This window comes from Palaemon carinicauda, chromosome 27, assembly GCF_036898095.1.
Source record: "Palaemon carinicauda isolate YSFRI2023 chromosome 27, ASM3689809v2, whole genome shotgun sequence".
Classification (NCBI taxonomy): Eukaryota; Metazoa; Arthropoda; class Malacostraca; order Decapoda; family Palaemonidae; genus Palaemon; species Palaemon carinicauda.
This window is the reverse complement of record NC_090751.1, coordinates 25,727,518-25,741,928: the sequence shown is the minus strand read 5'-3', so window position 1 is coordinate 25,741,928 and position 14,411 is coordinate 25,727,518. Positions and strand designations below refer to the sequence as shown.

Sequence of the window (14,411 nt, the reverse complement as noted above, 5' to 3'; positions counted from 1 at the left end):
AAATGTAATTGTATATCACAATCCTCTCGGCATACCAAAGCCTCTTAAACTCAAACGAACGCAAGAGAAATAATAAGTTTTCAAAGGATAATGAACGCAACCCGCTAGCCTTGACAAACCCACAACAAATCGAAAAAAAATAATCGTGAGAATCGTGACCCGTCGAGTTCCGTCGATGTGTCAGTGACAGGAAGATGGTCAGATTGAAAGTTGTGCTTCGCGGCAGCATTTTAATCGTTCTGACAGCCTGTGTGGTGCTTCTGTTCAATTTTAAGGACCACCGAGTGACTCAAAATGTAGCGTCTGCTTCCTTTGTGGCGAAGCTCGAAGGACCTGAAGACGTCCTCTTCAGGGAAGATGAACCCGTCCCCTTGGATTACCAGGAGAATGACCTCTTATACAGACCGCCCCTCGACATAGCCTTAATTTTCACCCACGCCAAAGATAATCTTCCCCTGCAGTATAAGCTCAAAGTGGCCGTAGGATCCCTCCTGCACCAGTCATCAGCGCCCCTACGCCTCCACCTCATAACTGACGAGGATGGGTTTCACATCGCCTCCCAGATCATCAATCAAGTCCAGTCATCAAATAGACTTGATTCCAGATATGTGAAGGTGAGACGAGGCAGGGAAGATATTTTTTTTTCTGATGCCGGTGCATTTACGAATACAAGCTTGGGATTAGCGTAAGCCCTCGATTGTGATCCTTGGTATATATGTACCCGTGCACATTCACTAGTAAATATCCTAATCATACCTCCCCCGACATAGGGGCGAGAACCATTTTTTATTTTTATGGTAAAATTGTTCCGACCGGATCTAGAGTAATACCTTAATTTGGGTGTATGTATGATAGCGGCCACCTGTATGTATTATTATGTCTAACTTAGGATATAGCAGTGTAAGGGGGGTTGTAGGGAGCCTTTATCCCCCCCCCATTAGGTAAGTAGGTAAGGTCACAGCTTGTAGTTCAGGTTAAGGGGGGAAAGTTAAGGTTAGTTGAGGCCCATTTTCAATGAACGCGTGAGGAACTGGCCGCTGATATACAAAGGGTCCCCTTATTTTATGCCGGTGCATTTGTGCGTGCGAAATTAGGATTAGCATTAACCCTCAATAGTAAGTTTTTACTATTACTTCAGCACTAGTGAATATCTAAACATCATTCCCCCCCCCCCAGGACAATCAAGGCCACCATTTCGAAGTTAACTGGGGAACGTCACCTTTTTGCATCTTCCCTTCATATCTAATCTGGCTGTATTCATACTCTCTGTACTTCAAAGTACTGTATTTAGGATATGTGTATGGGTATAGTAATAGGGGACCTGGATGTTGCTTTAAAATTTAAATGTACTTTGACACCAAATTCATCTTGATCATAAAACTCAACCAGTTAACACTACTTTACAACTGAAAACTCTCCATAGATGGCTCCCAGAAACCTGTGTCCTCCTGAGGACACTAATTTGATAGACATTTTGTTAGGGAATGTTATTGATAAGCTGATGTAAATATTTGAAGGGCCAACATAGGCATGTCTAAGCCTCATAATTAAAGCAATGGGTTGCCTTGTGCTTATTTTATGTTGTAGCCTATACTGTCTCTGCATTTTGGTTGAAATTACAAAAAAAAAAAAAAAAATTATATCTTTTAATTTTCAATATTAAACTTACCCGATAATCATGTAGCTGTCAACTCCGTTGCCCGACAGAATTCTATGGAGGGATACGCCAGCTATCACAATACTAGAAGGGGGTGTACTTACCAGCGCCACCTGTGGCCAGGTACTCAAGTACTTCTTGTTGACACCTCCTCAATTATTCCTCTGTCGTGCTTCCGGCAAGACGTTCTGGGATACGCTTATGTTCTTGGAGTATTTTCACGACTTTGGTGAAGTATTTCTCTTTGATTTCGGCTGTCGCTTTACTGGAAACTTCTATATTAGCTTAGTTAGCTTTTGGAATTAATTTGATTAATTATGGTGACGAAGAGAGTATGAACTCTCTTTCACCTTTAAATGGCCGACCCTTCCCTTAGACGGAAGTGTTGGTGTCTAAGAGAGTATAGACTCTCTTTCTTAATTTTGCTTAACAAAAGTTATAGATTTATTTTATATCTCTCCGCCTCTTATAGGCCTCTTCGATTAACTTCTTTTTTTTATAAACTTATTAAAATTAATTTTTATATTTGTTTATATTCGACCTTCCTAATAGTAGGCGGTCTTTTCTTGGTACCGAAGTTAATTAACATTGAGCCCGTCATTTCGGTTTTACCTGTTAACATATTATGCTATTTTAATGTCTTTGAAAGAATTTCTTTGATAGTCTAGTACTGTTTTCAAAATTGAACTAACGTTTTGTTTTGTCTCTGCAGTTGTTGACGTTCAGAACGTTCAACTTGCACTCTATCGTTACGATAGAGAAAGAATTTTCACGGTTTCACATTGCAGTAAGAGTAACCGTGTCTAGCGTTTTGTTCATTCTTTCTTAACTTAATGGTTTTAATCCTAATAAAGGAACTTTTCATTTTGGGAAATATTTCAGTTTTTTCCTTTAACAATAATATGTTTTAACGATATATATGATTGGGCTCTTCTCTCAGGTTCTAAGTCAAGAGAGAGAGAGAGAGAGAGAGAGAGAGAGAGAGAGAGAGAGATAGAGACGGAGGGAGAAAGAGGAGGATAAACGTTTCATTCAAGCCTGCCAGGCGTACGAGTAACGTTGTTATCGTTTTTGCTCTTCTCCCTAGTCTCTTTAGGGGAAGAAAGTAAACGTTTCTAGAGTGATCTAGTGTTTAGTCTCTTTCCAGCCACTGAATTATTTATCTTTCATTAGATTTTTCTGTTACATTGTAATTCTGTTTTCGCAATTACTAACTTTTGAGAAAGGATAGAATTGCGTGTTTCAGGTACAAACCACTTAAAGTTTCGAGTTCAGTGAAATAAGTGCTAACAGAAAATCAAAGTGATAAGTGATTAGCGCAAAGTGTGTCAGTGTTGTGCGTGAGGGTACTTCTGTGCGCGCCAGTCGTTCTCCCAGTCCGGGACCTCTTGCAAGCTCCCAAGCCCAGGGGAGAAGCAATGTCGAAGGACAAAAGGGTTCAGCAGGCCTTGATCGGCGCACAGAAGTATCCTCGGTGGTTGTGGGCGTGTCTTACCGAGACCGTCACTCCCACCCGCAGACGATTGAGCCCTTATTTTGCTCGTCTGCAGAAGAAATTTAGGGGAGAAAACGCTGGTCTCAGGTCTCAAGACCTCTTAAACATAAAGTCCAGACCTATGCCAGACGTACGAAGTTAGAGTTCAACAACCCGGATGCAGTCATTGGGTTAGCTCTGACTCTCCTCAGTCATCAGTTGAATGCACTCCGCCTAAGAGGAGTAAGGTTCTGCCGCAACAGATCTCTGCTGTTAAGGCTTTACCTCAGCAGACCTTAGTGTCTGCCGACCCCAAGTTGACTCTACTGCAGTCCATGCAGTCACAACTTTCGGTCTTGATGCGTGAGTGTCGGGCTGAGAGTGTTGCGCCTCCGCCTCCGCCTACACTCCCTCCGCCTGCGCTCGCTCCGCCTGTGCTCGCTCCGCCTGTGCTCGCTCCGCCTGATCGCAGTACCACCTGCCAGGCGTACGATGTTGAGCCACGTTCTGAGTTGGCTGTTCCCAGTGGTGCTCAGCCTCCGCCTTCTTTAAGGCAACCTTTACAATGGGATCAGGAGGATTATACCTCTCTTCCTCCGCCTCCACTTGCTGCTCCACCAGTGATGCAACTCTCGGTTGAGGTACAACAACCTCTCCCGTCCTTGAGTCAGTCTCCTCAGCTCTCGCTGCAGCGAGCTCAACCCTCCACAAGGCAAGCACCACTACACCTTAGCCTTGCGCCTCAGGAGCCTCAGCTTGCGAGACATTTACCTTGTTCTGCGCAGCCTCTACCTCATCGCGCTCCGCTCACACCACAGGAACAGGAACTTGCTACTCCGCTTCCGCCAACCGCTCAGCAAGCGCAACCCTTGGGTTCAGCCACTCATGCCAGGAGTCAGCCTCCTCCACCCATGCGCCTACCTTCTGCTACTTCCTTTGATCAGCCTTTGCAGACTGAGCCTCAGGTGTTCCCTCAACAGAGTCTTGAAGAGGAAACCACAACTATTGTTGTTCCAGCTCGTTCTGACTCTGCTGTTCAGCATTCCTTACCTCCATTTTCAAACCTTATGATAATGGAGGTTATTTGTATTACTTATAAAAATATATTTGTATTCCTTGCAATATATTTTTAACAATATCGCAGAATATGGCAAAAAATATGAATCATGAGTTATGAATGTAAGGTAAATATTATGTTGATATTTAAACCTATGCAAGCATGCATAAAGCACTCTAGCACTGGTCATGGAATTTCTGAGAAATGTTAAACGCCATGCACACGCTCTGCTTACCTTACAGCATGCTCTACATACAGCATGCTCTGCTTACAGCATGCTCTGCATACTACATGCTCTGCATACAGCATGCTCTGCATTCAGCATGCTCTGCATACAACATGCTCTACATACAGCATGCTATGCATACAGCATGCTCTGCATACAACATGCTCTGCATACAGCATGCTCTGCATTCAGCATGCTCTGCATACAACATGCTCTGCATACAGCATGCTCTGCATTCAGCATGCTCTGCATACAACATGCTCTACATTCAGCATGCTCTGCATACAGCATACTCTGCATACAACATGCTCTGCATACCTTACCGCATGCTTCTCAGTCACACATCTTTGGTTGTTGCCAACTCACTAGACTGTCAAGCAGTTTCATAACGTTGCCTTCTAGTCTGCTGCTTTTGCACCAGTGAACCCTCACTGAGAGAACTTAGCTTTTCTAGGATATGGTCCCTGTAGATGAGAAAGTTCTTTTCTCCCTCCTTCTGATATTCCCTTGAGGACTCTGTCATTTGGAGGGAGCCTTTAGCTGCATAGCCTCCTATGGACTTTTATTTAAGCGTAACATGCTTCCAGGGAAGGTAATGGTTCCACTTCAGTCGCTAATCCCGTCTGTTACCACACCTGCTCCCATAGACCTTGAGCTGTGTTGCAAGACATGCAGTCCAAGCTTAGTCCTTGTTAGAGGATTTTTTGTTTACGGAGTCAATGTGTCATGGGGAAGACGTTCAACAACCAACAGAAGTGACTTGTTGTGACGCAGTGCGGCAACCTCAGCAACCCGATAAGGAGTTGTCTGTACGACCCAGACAGTCTAGACAGATTCGGGTTGTCACTGTACTTCCTCGCTTGCCCATGATTGACAGTTCACAGACTGTGCAGCAGTACCATGATCTTGTGTCTGGCTCCGTCAGACGACTGGCTTTTAAGAGCTCCCACAAGTCGTCGCTGTCTGGAGATTTTCAAATGGACTATGGATCTGACCAAGGAACTGGGCCTCCTGGTCAATTTTGAGGAGTCTCAGCTCGTTCCATCCCAGACCATTGTCTCCTTGGGTATGGATCTTCAGAGTCGAGCTTTTCGGACTTTTCCGTCGGCCCCAAGGATCTTCCAAGCCCTAGAATGCATCCAGAGCATGCTGAGAAGGAACCGATGCTCAGTCAGGTAGTGGATGAGTCTAACAGGGACACTTTCATCGCTGGCCCTGTTCATCGTGTTAGGGAGACTCCACCTCCCCCCCCTTCAGTATCATCTAGCTGCTCACTGGATAAAGGACATGACGCTAGAGACGGTCTCAGTTCCTGTTTCCGAAGAGAGGAGGTCTTCTCTCGCGTGGTGTAAGAACAGCTTTCTTCTCAAGGAAGTCTACCTTTGGCTGTTCAGAAACACGACCGCCGTCTCCTCTCGGACGCATCAGACACGGGCTGGGGTGCGACTTTGGACGGACAAGAATGCTCGGGAACATGGAATCAGGAGCAAAGGACACTTCACATCAATTGCAGGAGTTGTTGGCGGTTATTCTGGCCTTGATAAACTTCAAGTCCCTCCAGCTTAACAAAGTGGTGGAGGTGGACTCTGACAACACCACAGCCCTGGCTTACATCTTCAAGCAGGGAGGGACTCTTTCGTGGAAGTTGTTCTAGATCGCAAGGGACCTACTCATCTGGTCTAAAGATCGAAAGCTAACTGGTAACGAGGTTCATTCAGGGCGGTATGAATGTCATGGCAGATCACCTCAGACGGAAGGGTCAGGTCATCCCCACAGAGTGGACCCTTCTCAAGAATGTTTGCAACAGACTTTGGGCCCTGTGGGGTCAGCCAACCATAGATCTGTTCACTACCTCGATAACCTAGAGACTCCTGTTGTATTGTTCTCCGATTCCAGACCCAGCAGCAGTTCACGTGGATGCTTTTCTGCTGGATTGGTTCCATCTCGACCTGTATGCATTCCCGCCGTTCAAGATTGTCAACAGGGTACTTCAGAAGTTCTCCTCTCACAAAGGGACACGGCTGACGTTGGTTGGCTCCGCTCTGGTCCGCGAGAGAATGGTTCTTAGAGGTACTGCAATGGCTGGTCGACATTCCCAGGACTCTTCCTCTAGGAGTGAACCTTCTAAGTCTACCTCACGTAAAGAAGGTACACCCAATCCTCCACGCTCTTCGTCTGACTGCCTTCAGACTTTCGAAAGACTCTCAAGAGCTAGGGGCTTTTCGAAGGAGGCAGCCAGAGCGATTGCCAAAGCAAGGAGAACATCCACTCTCAGAATCTATCAGTCTCAAGGGGAAGTCTTCCGTAGCTGGTACAAGACCAATGCAGTTTCCTCAACCAGTACCACTGTAACCCAGATTGCTGACTTCCTGTTATATCTAAGGAAAGTAAGATCCCTTTCAGCTCCTACGATCAAGGGTTACATAAGTATGTTGGCAGCGGTTTTCCGCCACAGAGGCTTGGATCTTTCCACCAACAAAGATCTACAGGACCTCCCTAGGTCTTTTGAGACCTCAAAGGAACGTCGGTTGTCCACTCCAGGCTGGAATCTAGACGTGGTCCTAAGGTTCCTTATGTCATCAAGATTTGAACCTCTCCAATCAGCCTCTTTTTAGGACCTCACATTAAAAACTCTTTTCCTCGTGTGCTTGACAACAGCTAAAAGAGTAAGTGAGATCCACGCCTTCAGCAGGATCATTGTTTTCACATCTGAAACGGCTACATGTTCCTTGCAGCTCGGTTTTTGCTAAACGAGCTTCCTTCACGTCCTTGGCCTAAGTCGTTCGAGATCCCAAGCCTGTCCAACTTGGTGGGGAATGATCTGAAGAGAGTACTTTGCCCAGTTAGAGCTCTTAGGTACTATCTAAAAAGGTCTTAACCTTTACAAGGACAATCAGAAGCCTTATAGTGTGCTATCAAGAAACCTTCTTTTCCAAGTTCTAAGAACTCAGTTTCTTACTATTCAGGCTTCTGATTAGAGAAACACATTCTCATCTGAAGGAAGAAGACCTTGCTTTGCTGAAGGTAAGGACACATGAAGTGGGAGCTGTGGCTACTTCAGTGGCCTTCAAACAGAACCATTCTCTGCAGAGTGTTATGGATGCAACCTATTGGAGAAGCAAGTCAGTGTTCGCATCATTCTATCTCAAAGATGTCCAGTCTCTTTACGAGTACTGCTACACCCTGGGACCATTCGTGGCAACGAATGCAGTAGTAGGCGAGGGCTCAGCCACTACATTCCCATAATCCCATAACCTTTTAACCTTTCTCTTGAATACTTTTTATGGGTTGTACGGTCGGCTAAGAAGCCTTCCACATCCTTGTTGATTTGGCGGGTGGTCAATTCTTTCTTGAGAAGCGCCGAGGTTAAAGGTTGTGATGAGGTCCTTTAGTATGGGTTGCAGCCCTGTATACTTTAGCACCTTTGAGTTGATTCAGCCTCCCAAGAGGAACGCTGCGCTCAGTAAGGAAGACGATCTTATTAAAGGCAGAGTAACGGTTCAAGTCGACTTCCTTACCAGGTACTTATTATTTCATTGTTATTGTGGATAACTGATTATATGAAATACGGGATACTTAGCTATCCTTTAGTCTTGTACACTGGTTTTTCACCCACCCCCCTGGGTGTGAATCAGCTACATGATTATCGGGTAAGTTTGATATTGAAAAATGTTATTTTTATTAGTAAAATAAATTTTTGAATATACTTACCCGATAATCATGATTTAATCGACCCTCCCTTCCTCCCCATAGAGAACCAGTGGACCGAGGAATAATTGAGGAGGTGTCAACAAGAAGTACTTGAGTACCTGGCCACAGGTGGCGCTGGTAAGTACACCCCCTTCTAGTATTGTGATAGCTGGCGTATCCCTCCATAGAATTCTGTCGGGCAACGGAGTTGACAGCTACATGATTATCGGGTAAGTATATTCAAAAATTTATTTTACTAATAAAAATAACATATGTTTAAAAAAAGAAGAAGAAAAAAAAAGTACAGTACTTTAGCTAACAAACATCCAAACTTTGTATGTAATTACCAAGCCAGAAAACTATGCCTTTGCGTCCCTTTAAAGTAAATATAGCCTGTTCGCAACATAGTATTATCTTATGATTAGAATGCGCTTAATTGCAAATTCATTGGGTGGCCTGGTTAAATCCTTTTATCTAATAATGATAACGATGAAAAAGGTGATATCTTTGAGAAAAACTAGATGGTGATAAAATTGTAAAAAAACGTGATGATAAAGTGATATTGCTAATAGAAGCTGTACTTTATACCCTTTAGTGCTAAGGCCACTCATTAAATATACTAGACATGTAAGCAAGTGAAAAGTTTGCTTTTTATCATTTATTGACATCATTATGGTTTTATCAGGGAAATCATTGGAAGCATATTGTGTAGAATATTAGTGAAGCTAATGTTTGCTAGTATTATTGTCTTATCAATTTTAGAATTTTAATTAATTACTGTAAAACAATAAATTCCCTGTATGTTTAATCAAATTTACTGTTTTAAAGAACAAATCCTTTGGCTAAAAACCCCAATTATTGAAATTTGACTCTAGTTTATGTTATACTACAGTACTTTAAGGTATGTGATATATTAATGCAAAAGCCAATGGATGTGCAGGTGTGAGCCTTGTGCCCACATTTGATAAAAAAAAAAGAAAAAGGTAGTGTTGACTCCAAAGGAACTGCACAACTTGTTTTTAAGAATGATGAAAATTACACGATAAACTTTAAAGTAGCGTTTCTGGTTACCATTTGAGTTTAATTGAGTTTAAATAATGGCACGAAGTATCTCTATCCGTTTTGTTATGAACATTTATTATTATCATTATTAATATTATATGCTGAAAGGTTGTGACAGTCAAGGTAAATTGAAGAATGATGTTAGGAGCTTTGACAATGCAATGAAAGAAATGATAACTGAAGTGGGTAATCGTAAGACTACAAATCAGCGGGGGTTGGAAGGGGTGGACTTGGTTACAGGAGTGATGTTGAATAAAGGAACTAAGTTTAAACTATTGTCTGGAATTTAAAAGATACAAAATTCTTAAAAAAAAGTTTTCAGCAAACTTTAATAACTACATCCCTTTTGCATTTTCCATTATAGCTTGTTTACGTGTCAGCAGAAGACTTCATACCTGAAATTGAAGAGTCTGTGAAGGTTTTACAAGATTATTTCACAACCAGAAGGCATGCTTATTATAAGGATGCACTCTTCTTCTTTTCTGTTCATCTGCAAAAACTTCTTCCTGGTCTGGAGAAAGTGATACTAATGGATATTGATGTTAAGGTAAGATCTCACAAAGATGTTTTCTTAGGTGACTCATCCATTTTATTAAAGAAAGCTCTGTACTGACTACATCTTCCTCTACAATATGCTCTCTCTCTCTCTCTCTCTCTCTCTCTCTCTCTCTCTCTCTCTCTCTCTCTCTCTCTCTCTCTCTCTCTCTCCACCATTACCTCTTATAATGTTGGTACCTCTTATAATGTTGGCATGGATGATATATGATGGTTTTGATGCCAGTTGGATAAATCAGTAAATTGACTTAATCTTATAGTAAAACATCGCCATTGAAAATTCCTTACTTTGTTTACCTTGCATAATCCTCAGTACCCCCTGTGACACTATCTTTTGCATTCTATATATTTCTGTAAGTTCATCTCTACATGTTTTCCACCTTATCCACATAGCCAAGCTTCAAGACTACACTTTTTTTCTCTTGTTTCCATCTACCAAAAAACTCTTGCTTAATTGATTTTCTGACCTCTCCTTTCCATTCCACCCTTCTATTTTATAAACATTATATGAACACTGCTAACACTGGCTCATTTTATCGGTATGTAGCTGTTTCCAGTAGCCTCCACTCTATATTCCAATGTAGCTTCCTTCATTACTTTGCAGGACATTACTTAATAGTCCTTGATGGTCATCATAATTTGTCTTGAATCTATTCTGAAATACCTGCCACTGTCTTCATTATAGATCTTGTGTCATGAGAGCACCTTTGCTTTCTTACCAAGTTTTTGCCTAGTCCACTTGTTCTTGTGATGCTTATATTTTAGCTCCTTGGTACCATATCTATTCCATAGTTAAACTCCATAAGTCCAATTGCCTTTTGCGTTGTACTGTACTTCTCTAATTGCATCATTATAACGATTTCCACTGCTGTTGGTCAAATGAACATCTGACCAAATTAGCATTTTTTTCAACCTTCTCTGATATTTTTATGGACTGCTCTAGCAATCTTATTTCTTTACACAGTACTGTTCTCTTCACACTAGTGAATGTTCTTTCATTTAAATGTTGTTGCAGTTAAATCTTCCTCAATCTTCTCAGTTTCTATTATGTCAACATCCTTTGATTCAGGTTCATTCTCTTCTTTCAGTAAATTTAAAATTTGCCTACATTATTCTATTACATTCTTTAGATTTTAATCCATTTAATTTCCTTGTTATAGACTTTACCATTTTAAAATCTTATACTGTATCTGTTGCTGTTATTATTATTATTATTATTATTATTATTATTATTATTATTATTATTATTATAAAATCTACTGTATCTGTTGTTATTATTAGTATTATTATTATTATTATTATAAAATCTTATACTGTATCTGTTATTATTATTATTATTATTATTATTATTATTATTATTATTATTATTATTATTATTATTATTATTAGCTAAGCTAAAACCCTAGTTGGAAAAGCAGGATGCTATAAGCCCAGGGGCTCCAACAGAGAAAATAGCCCAGTGAGGAAAGGAAACAAGGAAAAATAAAATAATTTTAAGAAGAGTAGCAACATTAAAATAAATATCTCATATAAACTATAAAAACTTTAACAAAACAAGAGGAAGAGAAATGAGATAGAATAGTGTGCCCGAGTGTACCCTCAAGCAAGAGAACTTTATCCCAAGACAGGGGAAGACCATGGTACAGAGGCTGTGGCACTACCCAAGACTAGAGAACTATGGTTTTATTTTGGAATGTCCTTCACCTAGAAGAGCTGCTTACTATAGCTAAAAAGAGTCTCTTCTACCCTTACCAAAAGGAAAGTAACCACTGAACAATTACAGTGCAGACTTTAACATTTTTAGATATGTTATACTGTATCTTTAAGTTATTGGAACATACTCACTGTATTAGTTCCAAGACATATAAAACTCCAATGTAACATGTAATCCTAAAATTGAAGAACGAAATGCTAGTGTTTCATATCCCATACAAGACAAATTCAACTACATGTATTGATTCACACATTTTATCAATTTTCCAATCTTGCCTATAATACAGTACAGTACCTGTGTACTGTCCCCTCTGATGGTCCAGCACTTTGCTGCAGTAGAGGGGCTTGAGTGTCTCAATGATGGGCTGGGCAATGACAGTGGGGTAGTTTATCCACCCTGGCAGGCTCAACCATACCACTAAGGCCAGTTCTGAGAGACCAGACCAAGACTGGACCCCTATAGGCCTTCTCCTTTATTTCAGATAGGCAAAGGCTAGGAGAAGGAAAACTCCAAAATCAAACCAAACCAAACCAAACAAGATCCCAACGGCGGAGCTTCCCAGCGCCGGCGGAAGAGGGCAATGCCTATCGGGCAGGCAAAAAGGCGGGCCTTGACATAACAAGAACCCGGCAGCCCGATGCAACCAACATCAGAGAAGCCGCCTGTCTCATATGTCTTGAGCCGCGGTAAAAACGATGTGGGCCAAGTGTGTGTGCGTGGCCGTTGCAAAGCCACGACCACCCAAAACAATATACCCAGCTACTGGCATTCTGTCATTTCCTCCACCCTTCTTCTGATAGGAGGCTGATGGCTAACGACAGAACCCAATACTCGGACACGAGTGGGCGCCGACGACGACGACGACCTGTGTACTGTACTGTATACCAATACTGTATTTGTATATGCACAGAACTTCAACCTTGAATAACTTTTAAACCCTTTCTATCTACTCATTGTTGCGAGGAATTATTTAGATTTTTTTTTTTCCAGGTTAAGGGGGATGTGGCCGAACTGCATTCACACTTTACCCGTTTCAGTCCGACTAACATCATTGGGATGGCATACGAGCAGTCCCCAGTATATCGGCACTTGCTGTCCCTGTATAGGAGGAACCACCCGGAAACGCTTTTGGGTAGTCCGCCTGGTGAAGGGGGATTTCCCGGCTACAACAGTGGGGTTGTTTTAGTCGATATCCAGAAGCTTCGAAAATCATCCATTATAAGTATGCATTTACTGTATAGTATTATTCAAGTATTACTGTACTGTATATGTTTGAATTAAAAATGAAAATTAGGCTACTCTCTGAAAAGCAATTGTATGCAAAGGAATTTTTTTCTTAGGTAATTCCAAAGTATTATAGACTACTGTACTGTATGTAGTTTTTGATTTCCCTCATATAACTAACTCGTTTTCTTTTTCTCATAGGCAGCTATTTGGAGCAAGCAAAACTTGTTGAAAAGAGCAACTATTATAGCTTCCATGGTCATCTTGGCGATCAAGACTTGTATACTCTCATAGCTTTCGACCATCCGGATCTCTTCTACACATTGCCATGTGGATGGAATCGACAGCTCTGTGACTGGTGGAAAAATCATGGTTATCAGACTATTTTTGACCAGTATTTCAATTGTACGACAGAATTCAACATCATTCATGGCAACTGTAAAACTGAAATACCAGACGATTTGTGATGCCTAAAGAAAATTTTCATGGTGATAATCATTAGAGTCTTTTTTTTCTCAAGTCAATCTCACAGGCTGTGCACTCTTCTGCAAGTGTGATAAAAGGTTATTTAGATATTGCAATCTTGTTACCACATTTCTGTAGGCATATTGTACTCTTAGTCAAATTTTTAATGATGTCTTTACCTCAAGTGCTTAATGAAAAAGTGCAATATATCCATTTGAGGTGGCAGCTCAAATATTTATAACAGCTCAAATATTTATCATATATTTTATACACTTGTAAAACTAATTTAATTTTTATATCCTCTGGAAATGACTTATTGAGCATAGGGCCATTGTGAATGGTGTTCTACAGAGAGGCGCAAGATGTGGTTCCTTTTGAGTAAAGGAATTGAATTTTTTGTGCAGGTGACTTTTCATAGTGCAGTGATAGAGTGGTATTTTAGTGTGCGGCACCAGATGTGATTTGTGATTGATGCGGGGGAGTGAAGTTTTTGGACACATTTTCTTCATTCTTTGTGACTGAACGATTGGAGTGTCAGGTTAGTTGGTGTCTTCAAATTTTATGCTAATACATTTTATAGATGCCAAAAATGTAGAGAATTTCTACCTTACTTAATTTTTGTATATACTGTCCTGTATTTTACAACCTAGAATGTTAATATTTGGACTCATATTTTTATGTATGAAATAGTAATTATTTTTTATGCTTTGTTTGTAGAAAGTGTACAAAAATGTTAGCTCTGAGAGAGGCAGCAGTTGTTAAACTTGCACTGTAATGCAAAATATTATTCTGTATAATACAGAAAAATAAAGTATTGAGCACAATGGTTAATCTTTTTTTCAAGTAACTGGCATTAAATTAATGAACAGAAGTTCCATTTGGGGTTAATGCATTCAGAGGCACTAAAGAGTTTTTGTAATTTTCCTTCAGCCTCTAACTGCACCATTTTTTACCCTTCTAATTTACCTGTTTCTTCTTACTTTTTGTTTTTTTCCATATTGCTGTCCATCATCTTAGCTTTCAGTTTATTGTGCAAGAGGGAGGTATTCCCTTAGTTGTACCTGGACACTGAATTGTCTTAGAAGTCTTAATACATTCATAATTGAATATTAGATATCTACTTATTGTATCAACATAGACAACAAAACATTTTCAGAATCTGTCAGTATTTGAAATTTATGAAATCAGTCTTTGTATAAGTATGGTGGAGTTGGAATACTAATACCATTAAAAATTCAAGGGTATCTAACAATCTTTATGCTCCATTGAGCATTGATGCCCATGATT

General features: G+C 40.8%; 2 protein-coding genes across 6 annotated transcripts in view; both read left to right on the top strand.

Annotated features, from left to right (window-relative positions):
• Window positions 1-14,411, top strand: part of LOC137620615 (vascular endothelial growth factor receptor 1-like) — a 172,330-nt gene that overhangs the window by 56,308 nt on the left and 101,611 nt on the right. The window lies entirely within an intron of this gene.
• Window positions 113-13,948, top strand: LOC137620614 (xyloside xylosyltransferase 1-like). The gene is made up of 4 exons (XM_068350906.1): window positions 113-614; window positions 9,531-9,713; window positions 12,426-12,657; window positions 12,861-13,948. Exons 1-4 carry the CDS (start codon window positions 195-197, stop codon window positions 13,124-13,126), a joined length of 1,101 nt encoding a protein of 366 aa, XP_068207007.1. The 5' UTR covers window positions 113-194; the 3' UTR covers window positions 13,127-13,948.